This window comes from Fopius arisanus, unplaced genomic scaffold (genome assembly GCF_000806365.1).
Source record: "Fopius arisanus strain USDA-PBARC FA_bdor unplaced genomic scaffold, ASM80636v1 scaffold00129, whole genome shotgun sequence".
In the NCBI taxonomy this organism is placed as follows: Eukaryota; Metazoa; Arthropoda; class Insecta; order Hymenoptera; family Braconidae; genus Fopius; species Fopius arisanus.
This window is the reverse complement of record NW_011887868.1, coordinates 164,850-177,022: the sequence shown is the minus strand read 5'-3', so window position 1 is coordinate 177,022 and position 12,173 is coordinate 164,850. Positions and strand designations below refer to the sequence as shown.

At 32.2% G+C, this 12,173-nt stretch overlaps 2 protein-coding genes across 4 annotated transcripts in view; both read right to left on the bottom strand.

The window, feature by feature from the left end:
* Window positions 1-2,440: 2,440 nt before the first annotated feature.
* Window positions 2,441-11,681, bottom strand: LOC105271940 (coiled-coil domain-containing protein 186). 3 transcript variants are annotated; one of them, XM_011313768.1, is made up of 9 exons: window positions 10,408-11,681; window positions 10,210-10,311; window positions 8,615-9,599; window positions 7,629-7,899; window positions 7,144-7,547; window positions 5,994-6,801; window positions 5,864-5,887; window positions 5,159-5,308; window positions 2,441-4,642 (listed from the first exon to the last, which is right to left on the bottom strand). In XM_011313768.1, exons 1-9 carry the CDS (start codon window positions 10,505-10,507, stop codon window positions 4,565-4,567), a joined length of 2,922 nt encoding a protein of 973 aa, XP_011312070.1. In that variant the 5' UTR covers window positions 10,508-11,681; the 3' UTR covers window positions 2,441-4,564. The 3 variants fall into 3 exon arrangements, with proteins under 3 accessions (XP_011312070.1, XP_011312072.1, XP_011312071.1); XM_011313770.1 differs by having other exon boundaries at window positions 8,615-9,572; XM_011313769.1 differs by lacking the exon at window positions 5,864-5,887 and having other exon boundaries at window positions 10,408-11,680.
* Window positions 11,682-11,699: 18 nt separating this feature from the next.
* Window positions 11,700-12,173, bottom strand: part of LOC105271955 (insulin-degrading enzyme-like) — a 12,174-nt gene continuing 11,700 nt past the window's right edge. The window contains exon 3 of the mRNA XM_011313789.1: window positions 11,700-11,936. Coding sequence (XP_011312091.1) covers window positions 11,700-11,936 — 237 coding nt within the window. The remainder of the gene's footprint in view (window positions 11,937-12,173) is intronic.

The window sequence follows — 12,173 nt, the reverse complement described above, 5'->3', positions numbered from 1 at the left end:
TATGTTCACTATTCCCTTCACATATTTTCTGAAATTACGTATGTTGTTACAATATTTAAGGATTTCTTTCCCATTATTCTGACAAATTTACGATGGGATCAACATGCTGCGAATATTCTCCTGCGTTTATTATAAACTTTTAAAAAGGACTACTAAACGGTAGAAAAAACGCATGGAAAGGAAATAGTTAAAAGAAATTTATTTATTAATTGGGGATTAAATAGCCATTAAATAGTGATTAAAATTTATGTTTTTTCACGTTAATCCCATCGATAATTTGCCAGAAAAATTTAAAAAATGTGAATTTGTGCTAAATGGGCGTCGGATATCCTTAAGAAGATAATGCTGATATTTTCTCATCTTTTTTTAGAATAAATTTTTTGTGAAATTTCTGAGAAACACTTGACAAAAATCTGTCGTCATGGGGGAAACCAGGATGAATGCGTTTTTTTCGAGGCCAGATTTTCGCAAATTTCTCGAAAGTGGAGGAAAATAATGATATTTTTATAGATACCTTTTTTGTAGCTCTCATCTTTCTCTATAAACAATGTTTATGCAAAAAAATCGCTATCTTCCTTCAACTTTGAGATATTGGCTAATAACTGGTCATGAAAAAAATGTCTATCCTAGTTTTCCAGTTCAATTCGCTGAATTGACGTAAAAAAAAATATACCGTTATTAAATGTTATTAATTATGATACTTAATGTCTCAGGAAGGTCCACAGTTGTGGGATAATTTTCTTACGTTCTCAGTAAACTCTTTCAAAAATTGACAAAAAATTAGAAAAATAAACGCACGACTGAAAATTTGGGAGTCTCAGGATAATAATGAAATCCAAAAACGGTATATTTTTCCAGGTTTCCCAGAAATTTCCAAGAAATATGAAAAATAAGAAGATATCGGTAATAACTCCTTGAGCAGACAAGTCTGAAACGTAAAAAAATCCAATATCTTCATTTGAAATCTGCAAAAATCCCGAAAATGCGTGAATCCATTGATTTTTACATTTAATTTAATTATAAAATGCAATTGGCAATAGTCAAAATAAAGGTCAAAATAAGGTTGATTCACCGTGCCTGAAACTCTTCATATGGACGGGGAAAAAAAAACGAGTCAATGAGATGTACTTTGCGCGATGGAAAAAAGGACAATTACAAAAAAAAACAGAAAAGAGAGGAAAAAATGGAAAACAGTGGAAACAGTGGATATATTGATGAAAATGAAAGGGAAGAGAATGCATTTGGAATGTCTCTTTAAACGATATGTTCATATCCTGATTTGACGATTTGTGTGCGGCAGATTACCTCGGAGAATTCATCCACTTTAAGTCGTTCACTTGCGTGGGTTTATCGTTCTGGTAGAGTCGGATAAAATGAGCAATCCCTGAAGATAGATCCCCTTTAAGCTCACCCCTTGAAAGGCTCGCCTAGGCCACCAGGATTCACGGCCTTGATTTACTATACCCCATAACTTGACGATGCGAGGGTTCTGCTCTCAGCCAAAATCAATTCTCGCGCGCCTACCTATATACATCTGAGCATGCGCATTACTCCCGTCGAGCGCACTTCATCGTATTCAAATTTTTTACTTACGGATGATCGTGTGCGCTAAAAAACTTATGGTGTTTAAGAAATTATTGCCGATATCGATATAATATATATATAATTTATAATTTATGACTGATAAAAAAATGTTAAATTCCCGTTAGAAGGAAAAAATGAAATTCGCCAAAAACACTGGAACATTTTTATGTTCTTTTTTGTTTTTTATGTTGGGGGTAAATACAAAATTACTGGTTATGAGTTAAAAACGATTTCTAGCAAGTGTGTATATAATTATATAATCATATAATTATAAATAATTTATAATTCATATCGATATAAACTCTGAATCAGATTGAAGTAAAAAAATATAGCGTTTTGAGGTTTTATTATTGTTCAATGATACAAATTTTCGTAGTCGTCCGTCTAAATTAAATTTTTATTAATTCAATTTTTTATTAATCTTTGGATTTTTATCTTTATCTTTATTTTTATTTTTTTTTATTGAATTTTTCGAAAATTTTGGTAAACTTTTGGAAATTCTTCCGAAAATTTATTTTTCAATAATAACAAAACTCCAAAACGCCAGAAATTTGTATATGAATTTTCGGTTCATTACCCCCTCCCCCTAAATTAATTCTTAACATCAGCGTACGCAGAAGATATAATTTTCTTTTTTGAAATTTCCTCTACAATTAATTAAAACTAAAGAGAGTTTTCATTTTGGATCCAAAGAACGGAGACCCAACGAAAGGCCTTTATTTCTGATTCTCTCTGTACCTTTTAAAAAAAAGAAATTTTCCTTTTTCTTGCGCCAAAAAATATATCACATGACTTGAAAAATACTTTTCATTCCTGAAATTTCTAAAATAACCAAAATTATTACAATTACTTGCAAAATGTGGGACCCCCGTTACCTCCCAATTCACATTTTCTAACGGCTGTGGCTCGGAGGTAGAGCTGGAACCGTTTATTAAGTATTTCCCTTAACCCTTTGTAATCAACAAACCGTGGGTCCCACTCGCTAAAACAATAACTCAGGATATCTATAAATTCAATTGATAAGCCATCCTACCACTTGTGAGAAAGAAAATAAATATCTGCCATCTACTGACAGAATTGAAACTTCCCGAGACAATCAGAGGTGCGACCATTTGGCTCTTCATGTACTTCAGCATTTTATTCCCTATATTTGCATGATTTTTTTGTAATGCTCAGGTTGTAATTGAATTAATTACAAGAGTGGATAGGATATCGGTAAAATGCTCAAGCCTGCGCCGTACATTTTCTCTATTTGCGTTTCCCCCCACTACACCCAACGCGCCGAAAAAACTTTCACTTAAAAAATTACCATTTTTTATTGATTATTATAACCTTTTAAAAAAAATGGCGACTGAGACCTCGACTAGACACCGTTAACAACAATCATGTTATTTTTTTATTTGATATAAAAAAATTTGGAATAGGCTTTTAATTGACTTTTTTCTTTGAATTTCGATGTAACTCGATGGGAATTATTTTTTAATATTTAATATTTTTTAATATTTATCACATGCTTTATCTATTACGTGTCAATTGGAATCTGTAGACAAACGATTTTTGCCTGTTCATTCTAAAATCAGAGATTTCAATTTTAGTTTTCACATGGTGCAATGGAACTGATTTTACTTCCCCACAATCTTTGGATATCAATGTACTTGTAAAAAGGGAAAGGTAGTGTAGTCGCTTCTATTAATTTATGAGGTAATCTTAAAACTTCAAATTGCTCTTCACGAATTTTTTGTTTCCACTCAAGACTCAGAAGAGTTGATACCGTGAAATAAAAATACTCTCCGTTAACCTGAGAGTGAAAAAAAAACTCTAAGTATATAGAATATGTGTGCATTGTGCAGGTAATATATTCCATTCAATGATTTTTCATTAGATCAATCCTAGGATTTACAATAACTAAATACAATGCTCACTGCATACCACCAGGAAAATGAATTACCAAAAAGTCAAAACAATATCTCATTAAATTGCGACAATGCATGGAAATAAAAAGATTTCTCTTGAGTCGAGTTGAAAAAGGAACTTATAAATAAGACATAGATGTAATGCGATTCATGTAAATGTTGTTTAAAAAATTTAATGTGTAAACAAAGAGTGGAAAACCTAAGTAGGCATTTACTTCGAGTGCCAGTTTGAAATGTTTTTGAGAGAATTTAGATCATAGAGTTTTTACTGAGCTCATACAGCTTGCTTGGTCTCTTCATCATTCCGTTTGAATAATAATTTGCTTGGAGAACAAAGAAAATAATGCGAAAATAGAGTATGAAATTTTCATTTGGATTTTTCTATCAAAGCCTTTACCGTCCTAAGTACTGATGTATAATGTAAATGATGAAAAATTAATAATAAGATGAAAAATCACTCGATTGTCTGTAACCCATTTGTAGAAATCGTATGAGAAAAAATAAGCACAAGAAAACAAAATCCAAGTTAAATAATTGTGCAATAGAGAAGAAAAAACGATCAACTGTTCAACGTGGAATTTATTTCGCTCTTGATATTATCCTTAAGAAGCTGGCGAATTTATAATTCAACGTAACGTATAATATACATATTTTCTTTCTAATACATACACTGGTTACATCAGTGATCATATGCATATCATTGAGGCCAACGAGTACACAGTAATTTTCAATTACACAGAGACGACATAGGATATTTAAAAGTGTAATCAAGTTAGAAGTAATTAAAAGTCATTAAGAGCACCAAAAATAGACAAGGTAAGTATAATACATTCACTGTGATTCTAATTGATTAGTACATAATATATAAAAGCTTTTTTAATCAAGTAAAAGGGAGTTAAAAATAAAAGGGAAGTAAAAATAAATTATGTATCAAATAATATAGTTCTTGCAATACTTTTTGTCTCGTTTTCGCATCGGTAGCTTCTTCTCAAGACTATATATTTTCCTTTGGAAGTTACTTTCTTTTAATACTTTTCGTGCACTCGATATTTCGTCTTGTTCTTCTGTTATTTCGATGATTTTTGCAACTGTTGATTTTTTATTGATAATCGAGCTATTTCTTCACCCAGCGTGTCGATATTATCCTGGAACATAAATTAACAATTAATATTATTTTCTTCAATATTTGTCTTTAGGGTTTGAATTTATTATTTATTTTTGCGTGAATTATTATTTGGATTGGTTTTGTTTAATTGTTTCATTCATTGTTTACTGATGTTCATTGTAATATACTAATGTTAATATAAAATTATGATTTTGTCCATCTATGTTCTGGAATAAAGTAGAATGTTTTATCAATCAAAAATAATTTAATAAAATTTTGATGAACAATGAAAGAAATTTCTTCCTCACAGATATTTTCTCGAAGTGACTCATTTAACAATTACTATTATCACTACTATTATTATTACTATTATTATTTTGGAATAACCCACTTTTTTGTCTGTCACACAAAATGTTAGACGGAAAAGCTGCTAGGGAATTTTCATCGGACATTTGTTACAAATTTATTAGAAATTCTAAGCTGGAATCCGAGTTTAGAAATGAATAATTAAAATTTATAATCGAAAATTAAATCGAGACGTGAGATGCCAACTGACTTTCAAAGTTATATTTTTCAGTAGTGCGTCCTCCAGTACTGCCTGCAATTTCTGATTGATCTCCAACGACAATTCCAGCGTCATGTTATCATCAGATACTCGATGATTGTAAACAGATGCCATGATTCCACCGTGTCTCGCCAATTCCGCCTAATCAATCCAATAAAAATCAGGCGAATTATTATCATAAGAATTATTACAAAAGCATCTGAAAATCCAATTATCTATTTAGTTTTCAAATTATTATAAATCTAGCATTTGTTTTAACGATTCAACTATTCAATTTTTTTTATCTCCCAATTGATTGACTTCTCAGTTACCTCAAATCAATCCACGACAATCATAATAAATTAATTAAGTATCAGCATCAAATTTAGAAAATAGAATTTTCATTTTACGATTATTAATTAACTAAATGTAAATGTATAATACAGAGGTAATCAACATAATCAAATTTATAAAAAACAATTACTTTTAGAATATTTTCAATAACTCAATTAATAATAATTTATCGATCAATAAACAATTCTAACTGCCTTGACAATTCATCTGTCAATCGAGAGTTACAAAAGTCACAAGATTATGATAAAACAATTCTGAAGATTTATTTTCTCAATCTTCAATTCAAATTTCTAATCAACTAATTTCCGTCTTTGATATATTTTTAACTTATCTAGACATAAAACATGATTTAATATCACTTACAGCATTCCTCTTACTCTTCAAATTCTTGTGTGCATTAACAAAGGTAGAAAAATTAATGAGTAAAACCCCACAATTATTCGTTAATAATGAAAATGGTAAAAATTACTGGATCAATCTACAGATAATTTACCTTATATCGATCTCGCTCGTTATTTCCCATTGCATCAAAGTTTTCGTGTAAAATATAATTCTGGATAATTTTAGTTTTCTTCTGAAGCTCAGAAACGAGAGCTCTGGTGTGCTCCTCCAAAAAATCGAGTTTCTCAGCTCTTCTCACATTGATCCTCTGCATCTTCAGAATTCTTTCAATCAACGAGTTCTTGTCTAGATCTGTATAAGGCGATGAGAATTCTCCATTGGTGCTATTTTCTGGTGATGAAACTCCGTTTGAATTTTCTACCGTATTCAAAGAAGTGTCAGAAGAGGTTCTAGGCGTTTGATCCAAGGATTTTGTTGGTGAAGACACTTCATAAGACTCGAGCTTTTTCCTGCATTGCTGTAGTTCTCGAGTCATTTCTTTGATAGATCCCTGATGCTTTCTCCTAAGTACTACATTTTCTCCCTGACTATCTTCCAGCTTTTGGGATAAATTCTGCGCCAATTGTGTCTGCTCTGCGAGATGTTTGGCCAATATCTCACACTCTTCGATCCTCTTGTTGGTTTGGAGTGCAAGATTCTCCTGCAATGACTTCACTTTAGCTTTCATCTCAGTTATACATTCTCGCAATGGTCCCTGTTCGTTTTCTAATTGATTTGCTCTGGCCTCGATTGATGTGAATTCAGACTGAAGTCTCACATTTTTGTCGGTCAATTTTTGAGTGAATTCTAACATGTGAGCTTCTCTCTGTCTGCAGCAGTCCATATCGGTCTGTAGTTCTTGATTTACGAGACGAAGACGTGCAACTTCTGATTCATTTGACGCCAGACATTGTTCTTTACTGTAAATATATTTTTTTAATAAAATTTCAAGCGGAAATAGCGATTGAATTATGAAATAATTAGATATTTAATACATGCAAACATTAAGGGAGTGGGAAATAGTTATAAATATTGATCCTTTTATTTTTTAAGTGAGATAAAATTAATGAGTTAATTGTGGAAGGCTCAATCCCGTTAATTTGATATTTAAGATATAATTATTATTTAATTATTCATATTTCAAAACTATTTTCTATTCAGTGGTTAAAAATATATAATAACCCAGCAATTATGAGTTCAATGTATCAAATCAAAGTAATTGATTATTTATGAGTGTTAATGATTTGGAATTCATAACTTACTGAATAAGTTGAAGTTTCAGTGTTTCCAAATGTGAAATTTTAGCTGTCAAGTCGACGACTTCCTTCTGCCTCTGGTCAGCAACAATCTTCAGATTACTCAAATTATTCTCGTACATCAATCTCTCTTTTTCCAAATCCTGAATTTTCAGACTCAATGAATTGTTTTCCTCGATGAGAACTTGCTGTCGATTTTTCAAAGACTCCACCTCCTTCTGCAACTGCGAGCGTAATATTTCTTTGTCCTCGGTGAAATGACGTTCAAGGATAAGTCGCGCCTGTTGCTCTTTCAATTGGTGATCAAGAGTCACAGCTTTGTTCTCCTCTGATCGTTGGAATTGACGTATCGTCTCCTGAGATTCACGACGCACTTGTTCACACTCTTCCATCATTTCATTGATCTTTGCCTGAAATATAATAAATAAAATGAATGTGTCCTGATTGTATTCGAAGATTTTCTCTGCGAATATATACATCAAGATATTTACAACGGCTTTGTCCAATTTTTGCTGTGTCTCTTTCTGCATTTCCATTTCGGTTTTCAATTTTGTCTGCGACCACTTTAACTTGACATCTTTTACGCTAACATCTTCTTTGAGTCTCTCGACTTCTTTCTGACATTCCACGAGCTCTTTACATTTTGTATCCAATATTCCACATATTCTTGTGCGTTCTCCCAATGCCTGCTTCAACTTACTCTGCAGTAATTCACATTCTCTCGTTGAATCCTTCCCCTTCTTCTCAGCTACATCCCTTGCTCTATAAAAATATTTGCGAATTATTTATAAAATGGACACGAAAAGTAAACAATTGTTCCAGAAATCTGAGCCAAATCCATGTACCAACTTTATAATTCCTTGATTTTTCATAAATACTATAATAAAAATAAATAATATAATAATTCTCTCATTAACCGATGAATAATTATAAGAAGTAGGGGAGAAGCGAAATGGGGCACTTACGGAAAATCATTTTTTACTCATTTCCAGTAATTTTTTTTTTATTAAAAAGACTGGAGACAGTCTACAAGTGTCCCAGTGTTACTTCCGAATTTAATTTTTACTTTTAATTACACTGTTGTTTTCTTACTTTTTTTACTTTTTAACATTCTCAAAAAATATGCCATCTAACTTGAATCGCGTATTTTTTGCTTCTGATAGTGCAATTCCTGATATGGAAATTCAATATTTTTTTATTAGTCAAGTGTTACATTTTATCATCTGTCCCATTTTACCCGGGTCTCCTCTATATTTAATTAAAAAATCAATCAACAAATCCCAAATAATAATGAAAAATATAATATAATACCAACTAATCGATATCGATTAATTGCTAAATACTTAATTCATCTATTGATGTTTGGATGAACATAGAAAAACATTAAAAATTCAAAATGGAATAATTCTCGATCTCCAGCATGAGTAACACTCATCATTATTTCGATTCTGAATTTTAGACACTCAATAATTATTACCTTTGCGTATCAATCAATTGTTTCTCCCCAACTGCATATTTCATCACCATACTCTCCCTCTCTTTATTAGCAGCTGCAAAATCTTTCTTCAACTCTTCCTGAGTTATCATGGCCATCCTCAACTCCGTCGTCAAACGTTCAACAGTTTTTTCTCTGTTCTCAGTTGCAATTGGATCATTCTCCTCTTCCAATTTCCTATTTCGTTCCTCCAACTGTTTTATCCTTTCCACTAGAACCCATTTTTCTTCTTTCATCAGATCCAAATTTGGCTGACTCAAACTGGATTCTTTTTTACTCGAGCCATTTACTGGTGAAATTATATCATCAGTCAACGTAGAGTCAGCTTGAAACGATGAGATGGACAGATCTTGATTGGAATTACGTATTACTGCTGAATTTGGAGGATCAGCAATGATTTCCTCTGAATGATCAGTTTTATTGACATTGACAGTGAAACTTTCAGCTTTGGGATTATTCTCTGGTGGTTCTGGTAATTTTTCAGTGACGATATTTTGCATTGATCCAAATTTTGTTGCTGCGAAATCTTGCAGTTTCTTTCTATCATTCCCGTTATATCGAGCAGCGATATGTTGAGGTAGTAACGCCTTTTCCATGATATTGGTCGATTTTTCCGTGATGAAATTCAAGAAATTCCGGCTTTTATTGAGGAACTGGGCATTCGACTGGATGAGGTTTATGGAATTTGTTGGCAATGACATTTTAACTAGCCTGCTGTCTTCAGAAAGAGACGATCTACGAAATGTAGTTTTGGCTGATACCCTAGCCTCGAAATTTCCTGGGACTCTAGGTAAATTTTCTCCTTCATTTTCTTCTGCCCTCGGATTTTCTTGCGGAGAACTAATTGCAGGGTCGGGGGCTGGTGTATCTTGAACTCCATCATTTATCAATTCCAGAGCAGTTTCCAAAGATGAAGAGTCAGGAACGGCAACAGAAGAATCTAATAAAGATGTCGAACCATGGATATCTAAATATCGCACATAATGCATGAAAACAAGTGGATAATTGCGGATATTTCCTTTTGGAATAATTATTGTTTCAATTATTAGCGATTATTCATTTTGGCATTTGATTTCGTCAAGGGTTATCCCAGAAGTCAAGATATTGTCAAAACACAATCTCAATTAAGGCCCGGATGGACTGTCTGGAAAAGATAATTTACTCCAAAATTGGGATTCCTAATTACTCTGGCAATTAATCGTTTTTTTCAATAATTGTTAGCTAACGTTCTAGCGGTTGTCAACGACTAGAACGCTAGCTAACAATTATCGGAAAAAACAATTAATTGGCGGAGTAATTAGGAATCCCAATTTTGGAGTAAATTATCTTTCCGAGATACTCCATCCGGCCCTTAAACTAGAATTATTCCACGATTAAACATGGATCATCAATAGATATGTAAGACTAACCAAAAAACATCATACCAGATCGATTGATAATTGATACTAAATCAATAGCTAATTAATATATATAATTATTTATTGATATATTAAATTAAGGAATTGACTGATTTTAGATAATGGTATGATGTTCTATGGGAGAATCACATAGAAAATCGAGTATTCAATGAATTTTACCAGAATCAGATGGTTGTGAAGTCTCAGGGGTTTCAGGAAATGTTTTGCATTCTATGGGAGGACCTGTGGCATCCGGGAAGATCTCTGTGTCTATTACCCCCTCTATTAAACGTGCAATTTATTATTATTATCATTATTATTATCTATTTTTTAAATATCAAATCCATAAGTGATGATAGTAAAGCTTCATGGTCTGACCAGAGTTTGAATGAATTCCAGAAGAAGCTGATGACATTTGAGTGATTCCCAAAGTCTCGACAGTGACATCCTCAGCCAGTTGACAGTTATTCTCATCCATTTTTTATAATGTAGAGTTTATGTGGTGAAATAGACACTTTCTTGCACTCTCTGATCATAATATTTGTCGTTTTCTCGTGGACTTGACTATCATTGGAGCAATGGTTTAATAAACTCGGTTGGATTTTGACAATTATGGCGATGAAGGTAATAGTTAGTCAGGAATTGGACAGTCCATCGTGGAGAAATGGGAACGCGCACGCGATTTTTTAATAAATTATAATAACTCCAACGTCAGCTGGTCGTGTCAACAACTGTCAAAGTTTTGTGACGCCATTTTATAAACGGTACAGAGAGGGCATGCGCGACGATAATATATACAACTATTATTATATAACTGTTTAAATCATGTGAATAGTTGTAAACAATAATAAGATTCTCCATTGGAAATATATGTATAATATTTGTTTTTTTCAAAAATTAATAAAAAAATCTCCTCTTGAGATCCAATAATGCGGTTGGTGCCAAAATCAGTGGAAAATTCAGTTTTTCAAGCAGTAAAATTTTAATATGGAAATTCAAACTGGGTTTTCTTCAATAATCACGCTTTTGTGACGAACATTAACGATTTTTTAGTTCTAAAAGTGTTGTAATGCTGATTATTTGATAAATTAATGTATTTTTTCAATTCTTTACCTATAAACTAATCATTTTGTCTTTACAATTTGTTGTGTAATAATATCACTCCTCACTGGAGGCTGTAAGTGACGTCTAAAAAGAAAGGTTAAATTTCGATTGTGGTGAAACGGTTCATTAAAAAGAAAAAATAAAAAAATAGGGAGGGTTATAGTGACGTGGTGAACGGATGGATGATTTTGCAAACAAATAAAAAACCATGAGGGGTTAAACCTCACGAGTTGACATGGAATATCCCCATATGTTCTCAATACATGTGAGGATTAGTCTGCTGCATTTTTTGAAAATCGTCGATCAAACTTTAATGTTATTATTATAAATATAACTAATGTATTTCAGTAATGATCCATGTAAAATCCAGGTAAAAAAATCATCATCAGAAGCGACGATCATCGTTGTTTAAAAAAATGAAAAATAAAGTTCATGAGAAATGACAGAATAAATGGTAGCGAATGTCTAAAATTTTTAATATTTTTTAATAATCACATAATTGCTTGCATTATTGTAAATGATTCAAATCGATTTAATAATGGAAATAATGCAGGGATTACTGCAGCTTACATCACTGACCCTTTTATCGGGATATTGTTGTAAGGTTTCACTAATGGATACAATGACTGACTGGCTTTGAAGGCAATTACGTCCGTTATTTTAGTAGCAGTAGTTGCACCTGGTTTCTTGTTCCTCTCTCCGTTATCATTGATATTCTTTTTATCCCCAGCACCACCTTCTGCCGTTGAAATCACGTGGATTGCCAATTTGCGCCTAGATGGCGATTGGTTGTAAACAATATCCTGAAAAAATCATTTTTTTTTATTCTATATTCCTGAACGTGATCATATAAATGCTAAAAGCAAATACTGGGATTAACAGAATGAAAGCCAAAAAATTTCAGCCAAAAAAGGTTTTCTAACGCGAGTGAATAAATTGTATTGGGAACGCAAAAATATTTTTTTCTTTGGAAGAAATGATGAAGAATGGAAAAAAATTCTTGACACATTCTGTGATAATGGATTGGATCATTAGAAATG

Bases quoted from the DNA above. Each gene is read 5' to 3' on its own strand.
- LOC105271940 (XM_011313768.1), bottom strand. From the start codon at position 10,507: ATGGATGAGAATAACTGTCAACTGGCTGAGGATGTCACTGTCGAGACT. The intron at 9,600-10,209 runs GTAAAATTCATT...TGCGATATTTAG, and splicing joins TTCACAACCATCTGATTCTG to ATATCCATGGTTCGACATCT. The intron at 6,802-7,143 runs GTAAGTTATGAA...ATATATTTACAG, and splicing joins CTGAAACTTCAACTTATTCA to TAAAGAACAATGTCTGGCGT.